Source organism: Coturnix japonica, chromosome 3 (assembly GCF_054131305.1).
Source record: "Coturnix japonica strain WE chromosome 3, WE-NBRP24, whole genome shotgun sequence".
Classification (NCBI taxonomy): domain Eukaryota; kingdom Metazoa; phylum Chordata; class Aves; order Galliformes; family Phasianidae; genus Coturnix; species Coturnix japonica.
In genome coordinates this window covers 8,543,101-8,564,678 of record NC_140665.1, presented here as the reverse complement: position 1 = coordinate 8,564,678, position 21,578 = coordinate 8,543,101, and the positions used below count along the sequence as shown (strand labels likewise).

General features: G+C 37.5%; 1 protein-coding gene across 3 annotated transcripts in view; it reads right to left on the bottom strand.

The window, feature by feature from the left end:
- The window catches only part of PUS10 (pseudouridine synthase 10), a 32,391-nt gene that overhangs the window by 5,817 nt on the left and 4,996 nt on the right, over window positions 1-21,578 (bottom strand). For 2 of the 3 annotated variants that reach the window (XM_015856765.3, XM_085541015.1), the window contains 7 exons: window positions 16,686-16,720; window positions 13,421-13,532; window positions 11,718-11,779; window positions 9,224-9,269; window positions 5,598-5,662; window positions 4,529-4,614; window positions 1,580-1,705 (listed from right to left, as the gene is read on the bottom strand). In XM_015856765.3, the coding sequence (XP_015712251.2) occupies window positions 1,580-1,705; window positions 4,529-4,614; window positions 5,598-5,662; window positions 9,224-9,269; window positions 11,718-11,779; window positions 13,421-13,532; window positions 16,686-16,720 (532 nt within the window). The remainder of the gene's footprint in view (window positions 1-1,579; window positions 1,706-4,528; window positions 4,615-5,597; window positions 5,663-9,223; window positions 9,270-11,717; window positions 11,780-13,420; window positions 13,533-16,685; window positions 16,721-21,578) is intronic. The other variant, XM_085541016.1, reaches the window with a different exon arrangement.

Below are 21,578 nucleotides of genomic sequence, written 5' to 3'. Positions count from 1 at the left end.
AAATTCTCCACTGCCCAGCACTATTTTTCTACATAGTCACCACCATTAGCTATACATTTTTTGCCATCAATGAACAAAGCCTGCCTGCTGTCATCAAAAACAGCAGCAGCAGAGGTAACCCACTGTCACTGCTGCAGAAACACACCACCCACTGCCTCACAGTGCTCGCAGCCACAGTTTGGTCTCCATAAACATTAAGCAAGCATTGCTGGATGTCAATAGCTGACATTTTCTTTTTCTGCATGGAGGAATTCAAAGACAATATTGGAGGAGAGATTCAACTTCCACTGCCACATCATTAACATCTGCCTCTGATGTTATGAGCCAACATCATAAAATAGGAGGCATTACTCTTGGAGCAGCCTCTGCAAAATACTCAATATCTTTACTATGTGAGTAACAAAACATCTTAATTTTTAAAGCCCCCTCCCTGGAGACATTCAGATCAAATTGGATGGGACTCTGAACAATCTAATCTAGCTGTTGAAGTCCTTGTTCACCGCAAGGGAGTTGGACAAGATGACCTTTAAAGATCCCTTCCAATTCCAAGGATTCTATTATTCTATTTTCAAACTCCTTCATCAAAATGGAAAGCATGACTGTATGTTCTCCACTGTTCAGAGCCCTGTGTTAAGTCAATGTATCACAACGCATACAACTATTTGTCATCACTTGAGTTAGTGCTGTACAGCACTGCTCTCTTGGTGCCTTGCCTTCAGTCAACACATGGTCAATACTGCACTGACAGTTTGGCTGTTGCAGAGCAATGGGTGGGCAACTCTGGGTGGAAAAGCCATTGCCTTTACAGCGTAGTGGTGGTGAGGGTGGGCTGCACTGAGTCATGTTGGGCTGCACGTGGCCTGCCAGCTGCGGGTTGGACATGCCTGTCCTGTATGGTAATATTGCTTCTCAACATTATTTACATATATTTCTTGTATTCATCTGTCATAGTTCTCCAAGTTGAAATCAGTTATTATATATTGGCCTGAAGAAAAAGTTTAATGATTTATCTAATATTCAAGCTAACATACCAACTAAGGCATGGAAGAAAAGGAGGGTAAAGTAGTTCTAAACCAATATGTCATGCAGTTTTTCCTTTGGATGTCTGTAATTTCAAAAGCAGTATACAACAAATGATTATTTCATCTGGATAATCCCTGGATAAGCATTTGGAACTCTACACACTGCAGAAAATAAAATTAATCAAGGTAAGAAACAAGAAATGGCTGAAAACTAAGCAAGTATTATGGAATGCCAATGGCAAAAACCACCAGCATTAGGAGACATCTAATGAATTACCAACTGTTGTGGAGTATGGCTAGGCAAAAATACTACTGCATAAAATCATAATGTTTGCATCACCAAGTAATCTGAGGAGATATTCAACAGTGATAAAAAATACTGTATAAACTGGCTTCTCAGAGAGCATAACTGTGTAGAGGCTTTGACTCAGATGGGTAAAAGAGGAAAAAGGAAACAAAACATTTTCTGTTGCACAGCTGTATTAACTGAGTAGCTACTAAAAATATTTTAGTAATAATGAAAAATATATACAGCAAAAGATCTCCTGGATACTTACTGTCTGCTTTGAATTCTGCCATTAGATGCTCTGAAATCAGTTCTTCCACTGAAGATTCCAGCTTCCGCTCTCCATCGATTATCCAGGGTGTCTGAGGTAAATTCCTTGAATATTTATTGTACCTTCCTGTAAAAAGCAAGTATTACCTATAATTGTTCTAAAGCAATGGACGAAAGGTTCAGTCTTCCATATCATAATTAACTTTCATAGAAGCCTCATGAAAACAAATATAGTTATACTTGCTTGCTCAAACTTGTTCTACACCAAATTCATGCTGCTAGACCTACAAGAGTTTCAGTATCCAAGATAGCCAGCTTAAAGGTAGACTTGGAGAGCCTACTGCTGCAGTCAGACCTTCAGGTAAAACCTCAGAAACAAAACTGTATGAAGCCCGACACAACTGGGAATGAAAAAGAGGAGGTCCATGTACCCAGTCTGAGTAAACTCAATTGAGAAATTATTCATGGAATCAGAGCACGGCATCGAGTCTTTCCTACACCAAACTACTGCTAAATGTATGGCTGTCCACCATAAAGTTCTCACACAACCCTGTTATCAAGTATTTCAGGTTTCAGTCCCAAATTCTGCCATCACACAAATGTTTAACAAAAGAAACCCAACTCAAAACACTTAGGCTTATCTCAAGGAAAATCATGCTAGTATAATCTCTCAAGAATAAACTACTACAAATTTTGTAATTTACCAAATTACAAAGTCTGAAAAGCTGCTATGTAATGAGATTGCCATCCTCTCATCAATTTGTCAGTCTCATATCATGTCACATTACCTTGCAATATCCCATGACCCGAGGACTAACACAACCAAGAACCAGCCCGACACAGGTGACCAAGACGAGCACTCATACTGACAGGTTTTATAACAAGTGATTCACAAAATAGGGAACTCATTCATAAAGAACAATGAGAAACAAATATTACCAAGTAACTGAGACCTTGCATCTATTAAAATCTGAAAAGGCTTTCAAAGTAGCTATGCGTATATTGTATCTGTGTGTTTGTGACCTCAGTTATTTTTTTTACTTTCAGTATCATACTTTCCTATTTCTAACCATGTTTTCTTCCTGCATTTTGATCTGCGAAAAAAAAAACCAAACCAAACAAAACAAAACAAAAAAACCCACATAAAAAGATGGGGAAACTGACTAATACTGTTTCACTGGGGCAGATAATGGAAGTACTATGAATAACTGTTGAGAAGTCAACTTCATACTGCTTAATTCTCTTTCCATGAAACAGAAATAGGAAAATAATACTTTTTTTCTTTTTCTTTTGACTCCCCATTCTGTAATTTTAGCTTTTGATTTGAACAAGAGGGAGCTAAAAGCAAAACTAGTGTTTCTCAGTATGACAACTTCTCTTGAACACCTAAAGAGATAAAATATAAGTAATTTTTTATTATTAAACAATAAAAAACGAGTTCAGTGGGGAAGGGATCAGTAAGCACCGGCAACAAGGTCAAGAAGGCAATACAAACTGAAACTGTGATAAAAAATTTAAGATCCTGATCTGAATTAAACTTCTGTAATGGCAAATGAACAGCGCTGTATTCAAGAAATTCTTCTGGATTTGATTCTTCATAAAGTAAAAGACAACATATAGTTGTATGGGAATATTCATCTCAATCTATAAACTGTGAATCACAGAAACAAAATTAAATCACCATGCAACAAAGTAACCTGAAATCAAGCAGTGTGTTTGGAAAATGCTAAAAAAACACTGTGTATCTTGAGTTTGTGAAAATCACAAATTAAAAATAAGAAATGGGTACATATAAAACACCAAATAGCCTGACATGAGAACACTCAATTTTGCATTTGTTCTTTTCCTTTCATGTTTATTTGGGATTTTTATCATCCTTTTAAACACAGTTTGTTGGTTTTAAAATGTATTTTTTAAAATAATCCATTCAGACATATTTAAGCAAGTTGCTGCACAAAAGGTCAGATACTTTTGTAGACAGTGACAGAAAAGTTCGTGGAATCAGCTCAATTCAGGGACATCAAATGTTGCTGCTCTACTATTCTTAATTATTTTAGATGCTGTCTGGGTTTAGAAGGAGGAACTGGAAAGAACCACGATTTCTAACATTTCACTTTTATTAATTACATTGACAGTCAAAATAATATGAAGATAAATCCAGATGGTGAACATTGCCAAATGCAAGAGAAAATCCAAGTAAGTGAACTGTTAAGCATTTATTTAATGGGGAAGTGACTTTCCAAAAACCATACATTATAATGAAGGGCTGCATTACATTATATTTAATGTATTTATAATATTAATATCATTATTATTATTAATAATTAATAATTTATTAATAAAATTAATATATTAATTTATATAATGCAATTATTACATTGCATTATATTACAACTGCAGGATTTGCAGGGACAAGGTCTCTCCCAAGGACAGAGGGGGATTTAGACACTGGGCATTTTTTTCATTTTAGAAACTGTTTCTGGAGCAGGGGCACAAAGAAAGTTGTTTTAAACTTTCACATCACATAGAATCATAGAATGGCCTGGGTTAAAAAGGACCACAATGATCATCTAGTTTCAACCCCAATGCTGTGCGCAGGGTTACCAACTACCAGACAAGGCTGCCCAGAGCCACATCTGGGCATATCCCACTATACACCATCTCCAAGTTTAAATTCACAAAATAAGAGCAATGAAATAGTTTTGATTTTAACATGCTGATCCGTAATTACTAATTTTAGACAAAATCAGATCTTCAGCAAAGGTGTGTTAAGTATAATTTCTTCCCCTTTAAAAGTCCACACTTGGATAGAGCTAGATTTAGCTATTTGCTCCTTATAATTAATTACAGGAATCAAGAGATAGATAGCAAGAATTTCCTGGGTCTTGCAACAGTATTATAAAGTTATGGTTAAGAGAATACAGCAGCAGAAATAAACAAATTGCTTTACCAGCCACAAAAACTGCGCCGTTATTGCACTGAATTTCCTGAGCAACACAGAGGTTCTTCGGTGAACTCGGGGAACATGGAAAATGCCTGTATAAGAAAAGATGAGAAAAAACTAGGAATATCAAAACATAACAGAGTATCACCATAGCAATAATGACACAAAAAACAATGGCTTCAGTTACCAAAAAACACACCTACAATATAAACTATAAATATGAAATATTCACATTAATAGCTTGAACACAAAGAAATGAATAGACATTAAGAAAATCAAGAACAGTGTATTGCAAAATACACTTCTGTTAGTCTGTCATCCACCATTAGCAATGTGTAACTCTCCAAAGCATGCTAGTAAGAGTTACCATGTTATAGCTATAGAAATAATGACACTAAACAAAAAGACTTAGTGCAGTGAAACATAGTGCACTAGTGAGAAAAAAGCCTCCTGATACCTTCCCACTGACAATGATTTTTTTTTTCCCTGTCACTTTACAGTGCTTGGTGTTTTCTTGAAACTTCTAATATTTGGAAATACAGGGAAAAAAATCATTCATGTAAAGAGGAGTTTGCCTCACGAACTCTAAGGTTAAAAATTCATATGAAAGGTTGACGATTTCTAAATCTCTCCTGTGGTTTTGAGGATGTACGTGAAGATTTTTGTTGTATGTTACTAGCAATGCTACAAGAAATTGTTTTCACTTCTAACCATTCCAAACCCCACGCCAGCCCAGAGACCTGCAGTGACATTCTGCTGGAACTGCAGAGCAGAACTGCAGCTCCTGTGGTTTCTCCTCTGTAGTGCTCCCGGCATAATAAACCAGTGAAGCAATTTCCCAATAGGAAAAAGACCATCATTTGCATCATGTCCAATTTTCCATTCTAACATTGCTCTTTAAATTAAAAAAAGAGAATTATATGTTATTATCGGAAGCCTAGAAAATGCAGCACATTTTAACTAATTAACTAGCAAAATTAAAACTTTTCTTAATGGACACCTTCCTACTACTGACCTGCCCATCCTATTTCTTTACAAAAAACAATATTAGTAACTAGTTTCAGTGTATACTTACTTGAGAAAATCCTCTTCTTTTATCTTCTCTAGAGCTTTTATAACTGCCATTCTAGTGAAAACAGACTGTACAGTGAAATAAAAAAAGAAGTCAAGAAGCTAAGATAGGACATGCCAAAAAATAGAAAGAAAACCTTAAAGCATACACTCTATACACTTCCTGCAATACAGTTTTTTTCACTTGTTCTGTGTTTTCTTATATCTACTACCAGTTCTGTATCACCATGATATGATTCAGTACAAGAAAAACAGAGAGCTGTTGGAAAGGGTCCAGAGGAGGGCCACGAAGATGATCAGGGGGCTGGAGCACCTCCCTATGAGAACCTATTTAGGTTGGATGTTAGGGGGAAGTTCTTCACTAGGAGAGTGGTGAGGCCCTGGAACAGGCTGCCCAGGGAGGTTGTGGATGCCCCGTCCTTGGAGGTGTTCAAGGCCAGGTTGGACGGGGCCCTGGGCAACCTGATCTAGTAAAGGTGTATGTTTGGTGGCCCTGCCAGGCAGGGGGGTTGGAACTACATGATCCTTGAGGTCCCTTCCAACCCGGGTCATTCTGTGATTCTGTGAAGGACTAGTGTAAGTTTCTTCACTTTATTTTTACACAGGAAAAAAGTAACAAGGGCCACTCAATTTCAGCAGGTTTAAAGTTACTTTCATGCTTCCAAATAAACCTACTACAGCCCCTTAAAATATTCAATCTCTAAAGTCTGGCCTTTGGTCAGCTGAAAGAAATGCTAAGCATATATGTGGAAACTGTCTGATTTCAGATGATATACAGAAGTGTGCTAATGTAAGAATACAAAATAGTAGAGCCTCGGAGCTCAGGTGAAAATTTGCAAGGGATTAGAAACAAAATCCTAAGTCCATAGAAATAAACCTAAGCCAGCATCTGCATTTTCAAGTGTTAAGTTACTAAACACCAGCCTCTACCTCAGTGACAGTAGGGAACTAGTTATTCTAATTTCTTCTAGACTTGAGTACATAATTTTTTACTAAGCTTCAAAGTTCATTCACACTCAGAAGCAAATGTCTTGAATGGACATTGGGGCTTGGTAGCTCCCAAATCACTGCAGACAAGTAACCCCACTGTCTCAAGCAGTTCACAAGGGTAAATTAATATTAAAAGCAGTAATAATAGAATGCATTGTGGCTACTGCCACGACTGTCATCCTCTGTGCACAGCGAAGTGAATATCTGTAAGAAATCAAGCATGAGGGGCACGTTAATACTCTAGTCTATACAGACAGAAGAAATAAGATGGGCAAGGAAACATAGCTGTTGTGAGACAACAGTAAAGATGTTCAAAGAAGAAAAAATGACCTGATGAACCAAACACAAAAATAAAAGAGGCAAAATTGTAGCTAGATCTGCTACAGTAACAACACTACTAAGGGCTGCCAAGTCATAGTATGAGGGGCCACAGTGCGCCTCTAAATGAACCTCCTAATCAGCATCAGCTATGAGATCAAACCATGTTGCTGAGGGCTTTATCCACTTGGGTCTTCAAATCCTCCACGGTTGGAGCCTACACATCCTCTCAGAGGGTAGCTTACTCTTTGGTCTGACTGTCCTTATGGCTTGTTCATATATCTCTCTGAATATTATCATTTCAACTAGTGCCTATTGTCTCTCCTCTTCCAAAATGCAGTCCAGAGAAAAACCTAGTTCCCTCAATGTCTCTGTAGGTACTAGGGGTGCTTCTGTTGAGTCTTCTCAAACACCTTCTAAAGGCTGAACAAGACCAAGTTTCTCAGCCCCTCTCACAGGGCATGTATTCCACCTCTGACTATCTTTCTAGTTGATCTTCTGGATTCCCAGTGTAATGATGATTTCTTTCCACTGAGGGCCTAAACCTGAATGTGATCTCCATACAGCTGAGCTATAATCCTGTGCAATCTAGATGCTACATTCCCATTAATAAAGCCCATCGCTGCCAGAGATCAGTGCTCTTTCTCAGCCTGCTGTCTGCTGCCACAACTCCCGGGCATGCTGCTTCCCAACCTGGCAGTCCCCAGACCACGTTGTTGTCAGACTTCATTCTTTCTCGGTTGTCTGACTACGTATTTGTTGCAGCCAAATTTCAAATGCTTCCCATCCACTCATTTCTTCAGACTTCCTAAGTCACTGAATGGCAGCTCTACCCTCAAGTGTATCTACCGGCCCTTTACAATTTGTTGGCAGCAGCATGCTTGATGAAAATTGTCTCCACAAGCTCCTCCAGGCTTTTGATAAAGACACAAAATAGCAGGGATCCCAGGACAGACTCCTCATCACAGTACTCGTCACAGGCATCCAGATCAAGTATGACATCCATTAACCACCACCCTTCAAGCATGACTATCCATTCAGATCATAAGTCTGATGATGAGCAATGGTATGTGGACAGCAACAGAAAAGTCAGCTCAGGGATTTGGTAAAACAATGAAAAATACTGAATTACTTTCTAGAAGTTTTTAAGTCTGTGCTCTAACACAGACATCCTGTTAGAAACAGACAGACAGCTGTTCTATCTCTATCTAAGCATAAACTAGAGATTAAATGCACCTTCCTTCCTCACAGGAATATGAGATGGAAAACCTTTAAACTAACAGTAGGTTTCAGGCATTTTTACTCAGAATCCAGCTTTTACTCCACTTCTGATAAACACAGCCCATGACACTAACTTCAAGCATACATTCCTTTTAAGGATAAGCCTCTGATTCGGAGACTGTATTTCTTCCCTTACACTTTGTTACATCTTGTTGCCTGTGTGTTTTTGACAGGCCCTGCTGGTGTATCTCCTTGTGGGGGATTTCCCTGCTTTTAAAGGAAAGCAGTGCAGCAAGCAGAGAGTTATCACAGTACAAAGCTTCTTTAAAAAACAAACAAACAAAAAGATTTGTATTTATTTGTCCAGTGGAGTACAGTAGACTGAATTCAGGGTCAGACCAAATGTCAGTTCATGAGAAAGAACAAAAGGTCTCCTACAGAATTCTGACAGAAGTTACTTTTCTCCCTCTGAGCACACCTACTGTTCTACACACATCACTTTATCTCCAACTGTTTTTTATTCTTAAACACCCTCTTTTCTCATAATGATTATGTGTGTTTTCAGGATCTGCAGCAAGCGTTGAGGTCTCTTTTCTTTCTTCCCCTCTCCAGAAGTGGAGAGGATAAAATCTTCCTGAGGGCTTTATTTCTTTCATTCGGATCACTGGACATGAAAACTGTAACGTGATCATTCTCTTTCAGCTGCAGAGTCTTCTCGTCAGAGCATGACTTATCTGAACTGTTTCACTCACAGAGAATTTGAGGATCATGTTTTATGCTACTTTTAATGCAAGACACTCAAATTATTCTATCTTAAGAGCTGTATATATAGAGAACATTCCTCAAAGTATTCATTTGGACAATGTGGAAAATGAACGCACTAAAAAAGCACCAAGTTCATCATTTTGCTAAGCAGAGAAATGTTTAGTGAGTAAAAGGAGATGACTATTTTCAGATAAGTAAAAATTCTGAGAGATTTCTGATACAGGAAAAACAGACATTAAACAATGATAAAAAAATACCCATATAAGTTCTTTTTTGTAGCTTTTACCATGAAATTTGGAATGTCAGAAAAGAAATACAGCAGTGATGAGATCCTACCTGTTTGTTCTTTGCTGGCTTGAAACAGTCTGGACAGACCGTAGCTCTAAATACAGAAATGAAAATTAGCCAGTAATCTTACAGAAAAAGCAAAAAACATACAAAACAAAGAACAGAGACAGACAGAAGCATAACATTTAATGGCCTTTGAACCAAGACATCCAACATCTCACTTCCACAGCTTAGCAAGAACACGTTTTTAAATCAATTTTATACTAACCACAAATGGGGAAAGCAGTGTATTGCTTGATCTAGAGATAAATCACAAGGCACTGTAAGCCTCTTCTGCTCTGACTAATCCAAATGCATTTCACTTTTGAGATAGAATGGAAAAGCACCTAAGTTTATCTCTCAGTTCGTTACAGTCCTCAGTAAAGGTTACCATTGATGTTTTGCACAAGGTATGCTGACATCTTGAAATCTATGCTTGCACTGCAAATTAGACATTTCAAAATTAGAGGCTCAAATTGTTGCTTCTGGATAGGAAAATTGAATTACTACAGAAAAAAAAAATAATCCCTTGCTGTTTGGTACTTTGCCTCTTCAAAAGGAATTTCTTGGCTGTTTCACAAAAGTGAAAGCCAACTCAGTTTAATGTTTTTGGTTTTTTTTTTTTTTTTCTGAGCTCTGTAGAGGAAGTTGCTGTTCCTATTAGTGGATTTCTACATACACAATTAGAGAGGCTTTCTAGCCTGCAACACAGTTCATCAATTCTAGAGACTACAGTAGACTATAAAGAAGCAGGTCTGACCCTCTCCCAGAATTTAAATACAAACCTTCAAATATATACATATATAACAAAACATGAATAAATAAATAAATATAAGCAATATAACAAAAGCCAATCTTCTATATCATACCAAGGGTCATTTTAGTATACCCACCGACACAGAATTGTGCAAGAAGGGCTTGAGTGAGGAGAAACTGCAGATGCCGGTATATCTGGAAATGTCATCCAAAAGCATACCTGGATTAGGGGGCACTTTTCCAATTTCTGACACTGTCTTACTTTGCTTCCGTATGACTGTCATTACTAACACCCTGATAATTGCCAAATTTCCTTATTTACATTATACCTTAAATAAAAAATTGCCTCAGAAATACTTCCACATACAGAGAATGCCTGAGAAACTACCGTATAATTAAGCTAGGCAATATGCTGTTACTTCAGAAAGATGTCCAATCACTATCTAATTATCCCACAAAGAGAAAGCAAATGCAAGGATACTGTCAAGTCACATGAAACAGATCTGAGTGCTTCTTTAGAGTTTTCAATTCTACAGACATTTCCTTTGGTTCACCAATATTGGCACTATCACAGCCTTGGCAGTAACATTTTTGAACAGTCACTAAATGGTAGTGAAAGGATGAGCTGAGAATAAGAGCTGCCAGGTTTCAGAGGAAGGAAGACCACTACAGGAAACCAGAACTGATCAAATAAAGTTAAATAAATAAGAATAAAAGTATGATCGACTCAGAAAACTTGGAGTTTTTACAGGACTGCAGGTAAAACTGCAGTTCAGCCATACCACTTTATCTCTTTTTTGCCTAGTCTTGAAGATGCTGGAAGGGAAAGAAATTCAGCAAATGCTGATTATCATTTCTTCTTAATACCAAGTCATCAAGCATGCATTCCCTCACCACTATGCCCCTACACAACAGATATGCAGAATGAAGTTGCTGAAAACCAAGAAGGTGGCAGATCAGGCATTTAGAAATTGTCAGATGAGATAAAACCTGGGAAATCTATAAATACTGCAAAGGAAATCCCTCGTTTACAGAGATGAAGTCACTATGCAGCACAGACATGTGAAGGGGAGCCTCCTTCTATGCTAGGTTTTAATTTGCAGTAGGAGCACAAGAGATGAAATTCAGTGAAACACAAATTTTCCAGGAAGCATCAGCAAACAGGAAGATTGAATATAATTACGCAGAATATAACTACTGCTAGATTTCGAGAAATCAGACTAAATGTTAAGGTAAATTCACAGAAATATTTTGCTTCTTGATGTTAAAGAAAGATTTATATGGCAGATGCTCTACTGGGTAAACCAAAAGTCTGTGTGAAGTGGCCAGTTTCTCCCCACCCATCCGTAAGAAGGACGAGAGCAGGAAAACCTAGGCATGACCTCAAACGATGCCCCTGCCCTAAATGATGTGATTTGAATTTATTTATTTTCAAATGACAAAAGCTATACTGAAAAGGTCAATGAATTTGAAAAGAGCTGAAATTCAACAGCTGATTTGAATGTTCTCCTTCCAGCTCAAATCAAAATTCAGGATGATTTTCTTTAGCAGATTTAAAGCACAGAATTAACCAGACAGAAGTAGAGCAACTTTAAGCTCTGCAGCTTTATTTGAATACCAGGAAGTTTAAACATGAGCCCCATTCTTGCTTATAAACACTGCATATTCTAACCTGTTTCAAATCCAAACCAATGAAGTTGTACAACATTTAGATAAAAGATCTTATATTATTTACATCAAAACTTACAGGAAATGGCACTCCTCATCTGTTTCTGGGTGAGCAAAGACCACGCTAACTTCAAACAAACTCTAGATTAAAAAAAAAAAGGGATGGGGTATAATACTTCGTTAAACAAGCCATGAGGATAGTCTCATACTGTAATGGTAGGAAAACAGTAAAGAGGCAGACAAAAGAGGAAGTAATACACTTACTCTACAGTATAAAGAAATACATTAAGACTTGAGCCATAATACCATTTGCATTTCTGAAGTACTCAAAGATGATCTCAGAACACTTCAAAAACATGAGTGACCTATACATCATAGATATTGGCCCCGTTCTGTACAGGGAGAACTCAGTCAGAGACAGTATATACTCAAAGCCTATTATGGTCACTAAACTTAACACACCTTCTGGGAAAGCAGTGCGTAGTGTGGAATAAAGATAAAAACCTAGTAGCACTCATCACTGTAGAATCTTGTCAAGGGCTTCGTTTGCAACAACTGGATGGCCTTGGGGCAAAGAAAGGCAACATGTCCTAGTGGACTGACAGTTAGACTAGAAACTACTGTAATCTCAATTCTATCCCCAATTCCCTCTTTGGCCTTGGGCAAACAACACTCATTACTTCTGTTCTTCAGATACCAGTGTATCTCATGAGGGCTATTGGAAAGATTGGCTAATATTCAAGTGGCTTGTAGATAAAGAGCACTAGAAAAGTGTACTTTTATGGTACAATGGAGTCTGAAGTGCTTAGTGTCTAAGCCTTGTAGGGCTTTTGCTAACTTGGTAGGTGAGATTTTTGTTTCTTCTTGTATCACCTTCAGGGCGACTGGGTGATTCTTGCTTCAGTATGACAAAACGGATGCTTTCAATTAGTACTCCTGGAAAAAGATAATCTCTAACTACTATGGAAGTTGACAAATCAACTTAAAGACTGAATGAGTCTAGTTGTGGTGTCAGTCCTACAGCTGATGACAATAACTACAGACTGCTTTGCCCTCAGCAGAACTTTTAGCCACATTTACAGAGATTTTACAGTCAAGATGATAGCATTTCTGGATTTATCTGACAACTTGTCAATGTTGAATCCAGTCAATGCATTTAGGAATGTTTGTCAGAATTCAAAAGTTAAACCATGCTTTGAAAAAAAAAATAATCCTACTGCTTGTTCACTAGCACTACAAGTTCCAATGTGCAATTCTCTACAGTCACTAAAATGATCAAAGACTAGTGTTCCCTCCTTTAGAATGTTTCAGAAATATATTCTATACATGGAATTTAACATGCTAATAACCTATACAATTTATCTCACAGAGCAGTAACAATGCTGGCAGTACGGGGAGAGCAAAGGAAAATGAAAAGAAGGAATTAGCCTCTGGAAAACGAAGATCCTGAAAAATTAAAAAACTGGAAAAGTCTCATTGGTAAAAGCAGAGTGGCAGCCCAAGAGCAAGAGACTTAGCAAAATACTACAATGATCCAAGGTATGCAATGATGTCTGTGTATAGAAATGAAGACTGGTCCCCTTGTCATCGAGACTAGGAGATCTCAGGTTAGAAGAACTCCCCTGCCTCCCCCTACAGTGCATGTAAGTACAACTTATTTGTTAATGAGGAAAAAAAAAAGACAGCACATATATTTTTTCTATCTATATATGCGTATGTGGGAAAAACAAACAAACAAAAAAAACCACACAGAAGCGTTTTCTTACTTATATAACACAATACCTTTCCATCAGTGGGAACACCCAACTCTTCTGATAACTGGGGATGAATAATCCATTTATAAGCTTCTTTCAGTTGTACAATGTCATCCTTTGCCAAGGAAAGGTCCAGTTTTCTGGATAACAGATGTAAAGAAATAATAACTTGCACAGGAGTCTGTCAAAGATAGATACCATATGATATTTCAAGACAAACTTAAGTAACTAGTTGCAGATGAACAAGCATTACACAAATAAGAAAGACAAATGTGCTAAGCATACAGAGCACAGCATGAAAGAAAGGCTGTTGCAAGGCCTCTTATAATTGCAATGAATCTTTGTTTTGAATTAACAAAAAATGGTGTTGAGGAAGCATTAAGGCCAGACCAGGATTTCATGTAAAATAAATATGCTTTACTACAAATAAACATGTGTATGCTGACACTACATACACTATATAGCATGGAAAATCATACCAGTACACTGATCCCATTTGAAGTAAACCTCAATCCATTAAAAGGAACAGTTCCTGTTTTTTTCTCCAAACAGGTGGCCACATAAGTATTTATTAACATAAATACAAAAAAGACAGAAGGTACATGCAGATGGAGCTGGGATCCTTATTATATCAAATTAAATAGACATCTAGTTCAGCTTTAGTAAAGACTTTCTATCCAGATCTTGCTGTTCTCAGCACCCAGGCCACTTGCACAGTACCTTCTCACAGAGGTTCCAGATAAGATAATACCATGTTTTGTTCTGCTTCTATTTGCTAATGTTTCTTTAAGTAACAGCTTAAGAATAGGGTCTTTTCTTTCCTGTGTGAGAGAATACTACATAGTTTCATAGTAGATTAAAGGTCACCAAAACCTTTTCAGAGTCTACATGGAGAAGAGGTTAGAAGGAGACTGACAGAAAAATCCTTTGTTTTAAAGCAAAATGAACAAACTCACAATACTAATGTAAGACATTTTTTCTGTTGTTAAAGGAATGAATCAGTCCTTCGTTGAAAGAAGGAGATGAACTTTAACAGACACAAATTCCAAAGGGGAAAACACCCAGATAACAATCTCAGTTGACCTTGCTGGGAGAGCTCAGATGACTCCGTAGGTACAAGATCAAGGCCTGATTCCCATGTCTTGCCTATGCAGAGAAAAGTTAAAAGGAGCAGTTGCTGGTAAGTATGCCAGCACTCAATTTCAAACTCCTTGTTAGGGAACTTGCTGAACAAAGCATATGCCCTTATGCATGAACAGAACCAATGATAATATCTGCCCTATACAGGTTAATCCTCTCTGAAGCAAATTAATGAAACAATGGCTTTAAAATTAGTCTCAAAATAGGAAGTAAGTCATCTTTTTCTATGAGTATCTTGAAATTGTACTTCCATTCAAGATGACTTCCACCAAAGAATAACTCAGTATCCTCAACTGACTTTGAGACAATGGATTTATTTCTTCTTGCACTTAAACATCCATTCAAAATGGCTCTGCATGTTCTTGTTTGGCTGGGAATGACAGTGTCCTAAATTAGATAAAGAATGACTCATTTCAATTTTTTTCAAAACACTGAAGATAAAAGAGAAGAGTGTAACTTGCTCTCACCACGCTACTATCTGACTTTTCACCACTATCTGACTAACAATTATCAGTCACTATTAGAGTAAGCTAAACCTCATACAATGGCAAAATGAAGAGGTCTGTATTTCACTGTCTTCAGGGCATAATAAGATTCTGGTTCACAGATGGTATTGTGGCTCATCTCAGAACCATTAAGTTCATTAAAACCCATACAACTGTACAGACAGCCTCCACTTCAAATTGAAATGCCATGTCCTAGCCATAACCACAATACAAGGCAAATAAGAAACTCTGATTAAGGTTAAACCAGGATACAAAAAAAAAAAAAGAACCAAATGCCATCTTGTTCTTTTTAAGGACCACAGAAACTTGACAATAATATAATAACAAGACCATAAAATTAACTTCTTGTCTGCTCAGTATCTGTATAATTTGTGAAGAGGTCCTGTCAGACAGACAGCAAAAGCTATGAATGATTAAACAAAATAAAACAAAAAAGATATAGAATGACCAGGGTTAAAAAGGACATCAGCAATCATTTAGTTTCAACCCCCTGCTACGTGCAGGGTCACCAACCTGAGAGGCTGCCCAGAGCCACATCCAGCCTGGCCTTGAATGCTTCCAAAGATGGGGCATCCACAACCTCCTCGGGTAACCTGTTCCAGTGTGTCACCATCCTCCATGTGAAAAATTTCCTCTTAATATCCAACCTAGACCTCCCGTCTTACTTTAAAACCATTCGCCTTTGTCCTGTCACTATCAACCCATGGAAACAGCTGTCCCTTCCCCACCCATTTATATGCTTCCTTCAAGTATTGGAAGGCCACAATGAGATCTTCCCAGAGCCTTCTATTCTCCAAGCTAAACAAGTCTAGTTACATCAACTTTTCCTCATAGGAGAGGTGCTCCAGCCCTCTGACCATCTTAGTGGTGTTCCTCTGGACTCGCTCCAAGAGCTCCACGTCCTCCCTGTTCTGGGGGCCCCAGGCCTGGATGAAGTACTCACAAGAGCTGAGCAGAGGGGGACAATCTCCCTCTCCCTGCTGGCCACCCCTTTTTTTTATGCAGCCCAGAACACAGTTGGCCCTCTGGACTGCAGGCACACACTTCTGGCTCATGTCCAGCTTCTCATCCACCAGGACCTCCAAGTCCTTCTCCACAGGTCTGCTCTCAAAGAGATCTTCCCCCAGTTGGTATAAACAACTGGGATTGCCCTGACTCAAGTGCAACACCTTGAATTTGGCTTTATTGAACCGCATTAGGTTTTCATGGGCCCACTTCTCCACCCTGTCCAGGTCCCTCTGGTCCCTTCCCTCCAATGTATCGACTGCACCCTTCAGCTATTTTAAAGCATAAATATGTATTGATATAGCACATCCCAATTCTGAATTTACTTTTGAATAGCTTTAAACATACAAAGTAAACTGAAATTTTAGCCAAGAACATAGGAAAGCAATTCCACATATTCCACAACTGTTAGTTGAAGCACCTTTAAATGAAAGTAACTGTTTTTATCATGAAAATATGGTATTAACTGCTTGCTCAAACCTTTTTCTTGACATAAACATCTCAGCAGGTCCATTGCAGTAAGCAGTATCTCATTTCAGCCATGCTGAAAAAAAAGCTGTAGTAGGAGTATCTCTCTCTTCTCTAATTCTTTGGGACACACTAGTAGACACGACATGAGAACTGCCAAAAGAAATTACTCACCCCATTTCCTGTTTTACCAGCAGCCAAGCAGCATGCTATATGTCATCGGCCAAGCCCAGGAAAAAGAGAGAAAAAAAAAGCAAGTGAAATTAAAGCTCAAAGCTTCAACTGTTTGAGAAAGTATATCTACAATAACAACAACAATAGTAATAATAATAATTTAAAGTTTAAAAAAAAAACACCTCAGGTCAATAAGGAAGCATTAGGATTTAAAGTCAGCTTTAGGAGTTAAAAAGACAGAATTAGTGCTTGTTCTCTTTTTCAGAGACCCACTCTGAGCTCTTCCTTACTCTATTACTCATTCTCCCATCACTACACTCACAGAAACATAGTTAAGCTTTTGGGGAGCAAAAAAATTAACCCATTTTCCATTACGTCAACTGGAAGCTTAACACTTTTGCAGAACAAATAATTGACTACAGGGCAGAGAGAGTGTGCTATCCCCACATGAGAAACCCTAAGTAATTTAAATAAGTTCCAAGGACAATCTGACATACATGGAACTGTGGGCAACAAAAAGGAAAGGAAAAGACTTCAAGATAAATGATTTTTTTTTTCCTATTATGCTAAGTTTTCTTTTTTCACAAATATTTGATTATTTTGCTGTTTTTCTCTTCCACTTGCTGATTTTCAAAGTGTTATTCAACACAGCCCTTCCAAAGCTATTCTGTCATAATATTCTGCCTGTTCTCTAACTCTTTGAAAAAGCTCTCCCTTTTATGCGCTCCTTCCTGTACATCTCCATTTATCACACCTGAAATTTTACCCTACATTTTGGAGGAACAAGCGTCTACATCATACAATGTAAATGTAAAATAATCCCTCACTTTTATTTATTTATTTATTGCAGAATAGCTCTGCCGTTTGAGAAATAATTGAAGATAAGCGGGCAAAGCTAGATTTGTTAAGACTGCAGTATCTATATACAATAAGTTTAAATCCTGATTACAGGAAAAGCTAAGGACCATTTTTGTTCTACACTGGCAAAAAATGAGGCTTCCCTTGCTGATAACATTAGTTCAGTTTTTACTTTCCTAGTTATACAGAATATACTCACATATCTGGCTAAACTCAAACCAAATTAGTATTACGGAGTACTAATGAGCATTCAGACTGCTACCGGAGAGACCCTGGAAATGACACAAAAGGCAATGGGAAGTCCCAGATCTTTGAAATGAACTGCATAAATTTCTAAGACATCAGTTTAAAAATGGACAAGCAAGTCACTTCAAATCCCATCATTAAAAACATATCAGGCTGCAATAAAAGCACTTAAAAACTTGCTATTAACAGTATAACTAGGAGAACTCATATCCTAATTCAATTGCAGACAGCACAAACAGAGAAATTAAAATAAGTGTCTAAATAGATTGTATTTGAAAATTGATTCGGCATACTTAGAAAAAATAAATACACAAACAACAACAAAACAAACATATTAGCATCCATAATAAATAAAAACACTAAGTGACATACTTGGTCTTAGGGTAATCATGAACCACTCATTTACAACACATCACTTAGTTAAGGAGACATGCTAAGTACAGAAAAGCTGAAGAACACAAGGAAATACTACCAGAAAGCTGAAAGAACTGTTGGTACAAACACTGGAATTCACTAATAATTGTTTATTTCAGCAGACTCCACTTCATATTCTCCTTTTCATTTCCCAGCTGACCCTCCTATGCTTTGTACAAATCCTTTGTGAACACCAGCTTCTCCAGATACACTACTCTGAATGGGGGTTCCATGAAAAAATATTTGGTTTCCATGAGAGACCATATCAAAGTTCAAGGTTGTCACAAGGTCTTTATACAACTTTGTGCTTAAAGCACCAAAAGTTATGAAATCAGACCAGGTTGCTCAGGACCTTATCCAATTAGGTCCTCAAAGCTTCCAGTAGTAAGGGCTTCTCCACTTCTCTGAGCAACCTCTTTTTAATGCTTAATTGTATTCAATCCATGCTTTATAAATATTTCCTCATACTCTGATGCCCACCTCCAGCAGCCTTACATACCTAAAGAAACATAATAATAAACAACATAATAAATAAACATAAACAACATAATATGGCAGGCTTCTTTAACACAATTGTGCTCAAGAGAGAAGAGCCTGAACTTGGGTATCACAACCAACAAGTGGAACTCATAGTAATGTCATAGTAATGCCTTTTGTCAAGGAAATAATAAAGAAGCTGAAAAACCTGTATCAAACCTTTCAAAGCACACAGTCACATCATCTTTTGGTTGAAATCAGAATGAAATACGTATCACTTTTATATGCTGATAAAGGAACCCAGTCAAAAAAAAAAAGTCTTCCTTTGGTACATCTAGAAGAATCTTAAAAACAGTGCTAGTAGTAGTAGGGAAGTAGTAGGAAGAATGGAGGAGAAACCACACAGGCTTTCTTAGATACATGATACACAAATCAGCTCATTACTGAACAAAATATAGTTGTATTGATGGAATGCTGTTTACTTGAATTCAGTGTGATTCATTATACTGCCTATCTAGACAGTATGAGTAAGACTCCTTCACAAAATACCTTGAGGTATGTTACAGTCTTGGTTGTGTAATAACCCAAATAAAATCATAAATAAAGAAAGCTTCCAACTGAATTTCCTTGAACATACATAAAAACTAGAGAGTAAGACCATGCCTAGAAGTCTGCTTCAAAAAATGCCCTTTTAAACAATCACATATGTCTTGATTTAAAGCATACTGTATGTTTGGTCGTCAGTTGGGTGGCCAATCTCACCCCCTTTCCCTGTTCTATGGGAGTAGAATCAGAAACTAGAGAAAACTTGTATGTGTTAATAACTGTGCTAAAAAAAGACTACAGGACAAATTTCACTTTCTCTCTTCTGACTCCAAAGTTAAAGATAATTAAAGGGGATTTAAAATTACTTTTCTACCTCAGTTAAGAGGAAACAGTAGATTAAGGTGCAGTGAGCACATAAGTCAAAAGATCCCAAATGATAAATCACATTCAAACAATCCCTCTACTCATGCCTTAATTCCACAGCTCTGCCCTTTCCCAGTTGCATGCAAACCAGGGGATCAGATCCCCTCTACTTCATAATTGCGTTATGTTTGAGAAGTGGTTTGAAAATGAAGGATGCTCATTACAGAGCTCAAGCCTGCAGGGCAATACTTAAAACCAAACATATTTCTGAAATACACTGGCACAGGCACTGTATTGATTACAAGCTGCAGGATATTATTCTAATACTATCTGAGGAATCACAGTGGCAACTGTTGAAATACCATGTGCAATTCCAGCCATAGCACTTTTTCTCTGCATTAGAGAAGAGCTTACAGATGGGGAATTCCATGATGAGGTATACACAACCCTACAGGGAGTAATGACTACACATGCTATTTGCATCAATGTCCTTGTAGCAAGTACCACGATGATGGATCACAACTGAGACTACAGATGCAGCTAATAGTCACACTTCTGAAGGGCATGACTCGCTTCATATTATAATATAGCTGTCTGACACAAACTTGGGACTCCTGCATTTATGATTTATTTCAACCAAATATCCTACTTCTAGAAAGAGGTGATAGCTTCTGTGCACTACTGATCCATATACTATGCAAACGTTAATTTTATGTCTTCCTTTTCTACAGTTCCTTTCCTACATTTTAGGATTAGCAAGATAACAACTGTTATAATTAAATTAGTTGAAGGTAATATTAAAATACAGTTCCTGATTTTTTTTTAAAGTAAGTCCGAGAAAATCTGCATGTCATACAAAAGGTCACTGGGAGAAGGAAGGCTGTCTTTGAGTGTCATCTTATTATAAAATTATGTATATTCTTGTGGAGTACAACTCAAACAATTAAAAGGTCCAACAAAAGATCATAATCTCAACACAAAACATCTCAAAATACGCCCACTTGTATCACTTGCTACTTTCCTGTAACTATAAAGTGGGAACTGTTTTTAACAACAATTTTTGAAGTGGTAAATGAATAGGTGGTAAACAATATCCCATTGTTTTAAGCAAGTTCTTTCTTACCACCACTATCAACCATTTTCACCTCCTCGGTTAGAACACAGCTATACAAACAGCTGAGTTAGCATTTGGCAAGACTGAAGATGTGGAATAGAAATAACAGTAGAAACCTTCTAACGCAGCTCCCAGATGAATCAAAACTGTTTCCAGAGAGACCAGACATATTTTTGGAGCTTTCCATTCATTTATCTCATTCATCTTACCTCTGGACCCAAACCACATCTTTTATTGCCTTGGTGGTACCAAGCACAGTAGTATTGTTCATTTGCTTGAATGTAGGAACAAGAAACCTCATATGGAGCAGATGGATGGGTTAAGAATTACATCATCTCACTCTTTTTATCAAGTTAATAATTTACGGACAGTTATTATAAAGTAATAAACCTGTGTTTTTACTAACCACATTTGCCAAGGTAGTTTTTCCCACTCCACAATCTCAGGGCATCATCAAGATTTCAATCAGCAAGGGAAGCTCTTTGAAGCAAATTATTCTTTTTTGCTTCCACTTGCAGCCAAACTGCCTCAGAGCGGACATAATCGCCCTACTTGTTCAGACCAGCAGGAGAACACCAGTGAGCTAGAACTGCAATGCAAGAACACCCTCTACCGAGGTATTATGGTAAAGACCCACAAACAGGTTGCTTCACAGCAGCATCAGGTTTTTCTTGCCTCATCTCTTAGTTATCCACATAAGCTAGGAGGAAAAATATATATCTTAAAGATAGGTAAGCTATAACTTGCAAGCCAAATATGCATAATGAAAATGAATTAAAAACTTGATAACATAAGTAGTGCAGTTGAGACTCAAGGCAAAAGACTGAGTTCATCATTTACTTTTTCACTCACAGACACTACAAGAAATAGAAGCT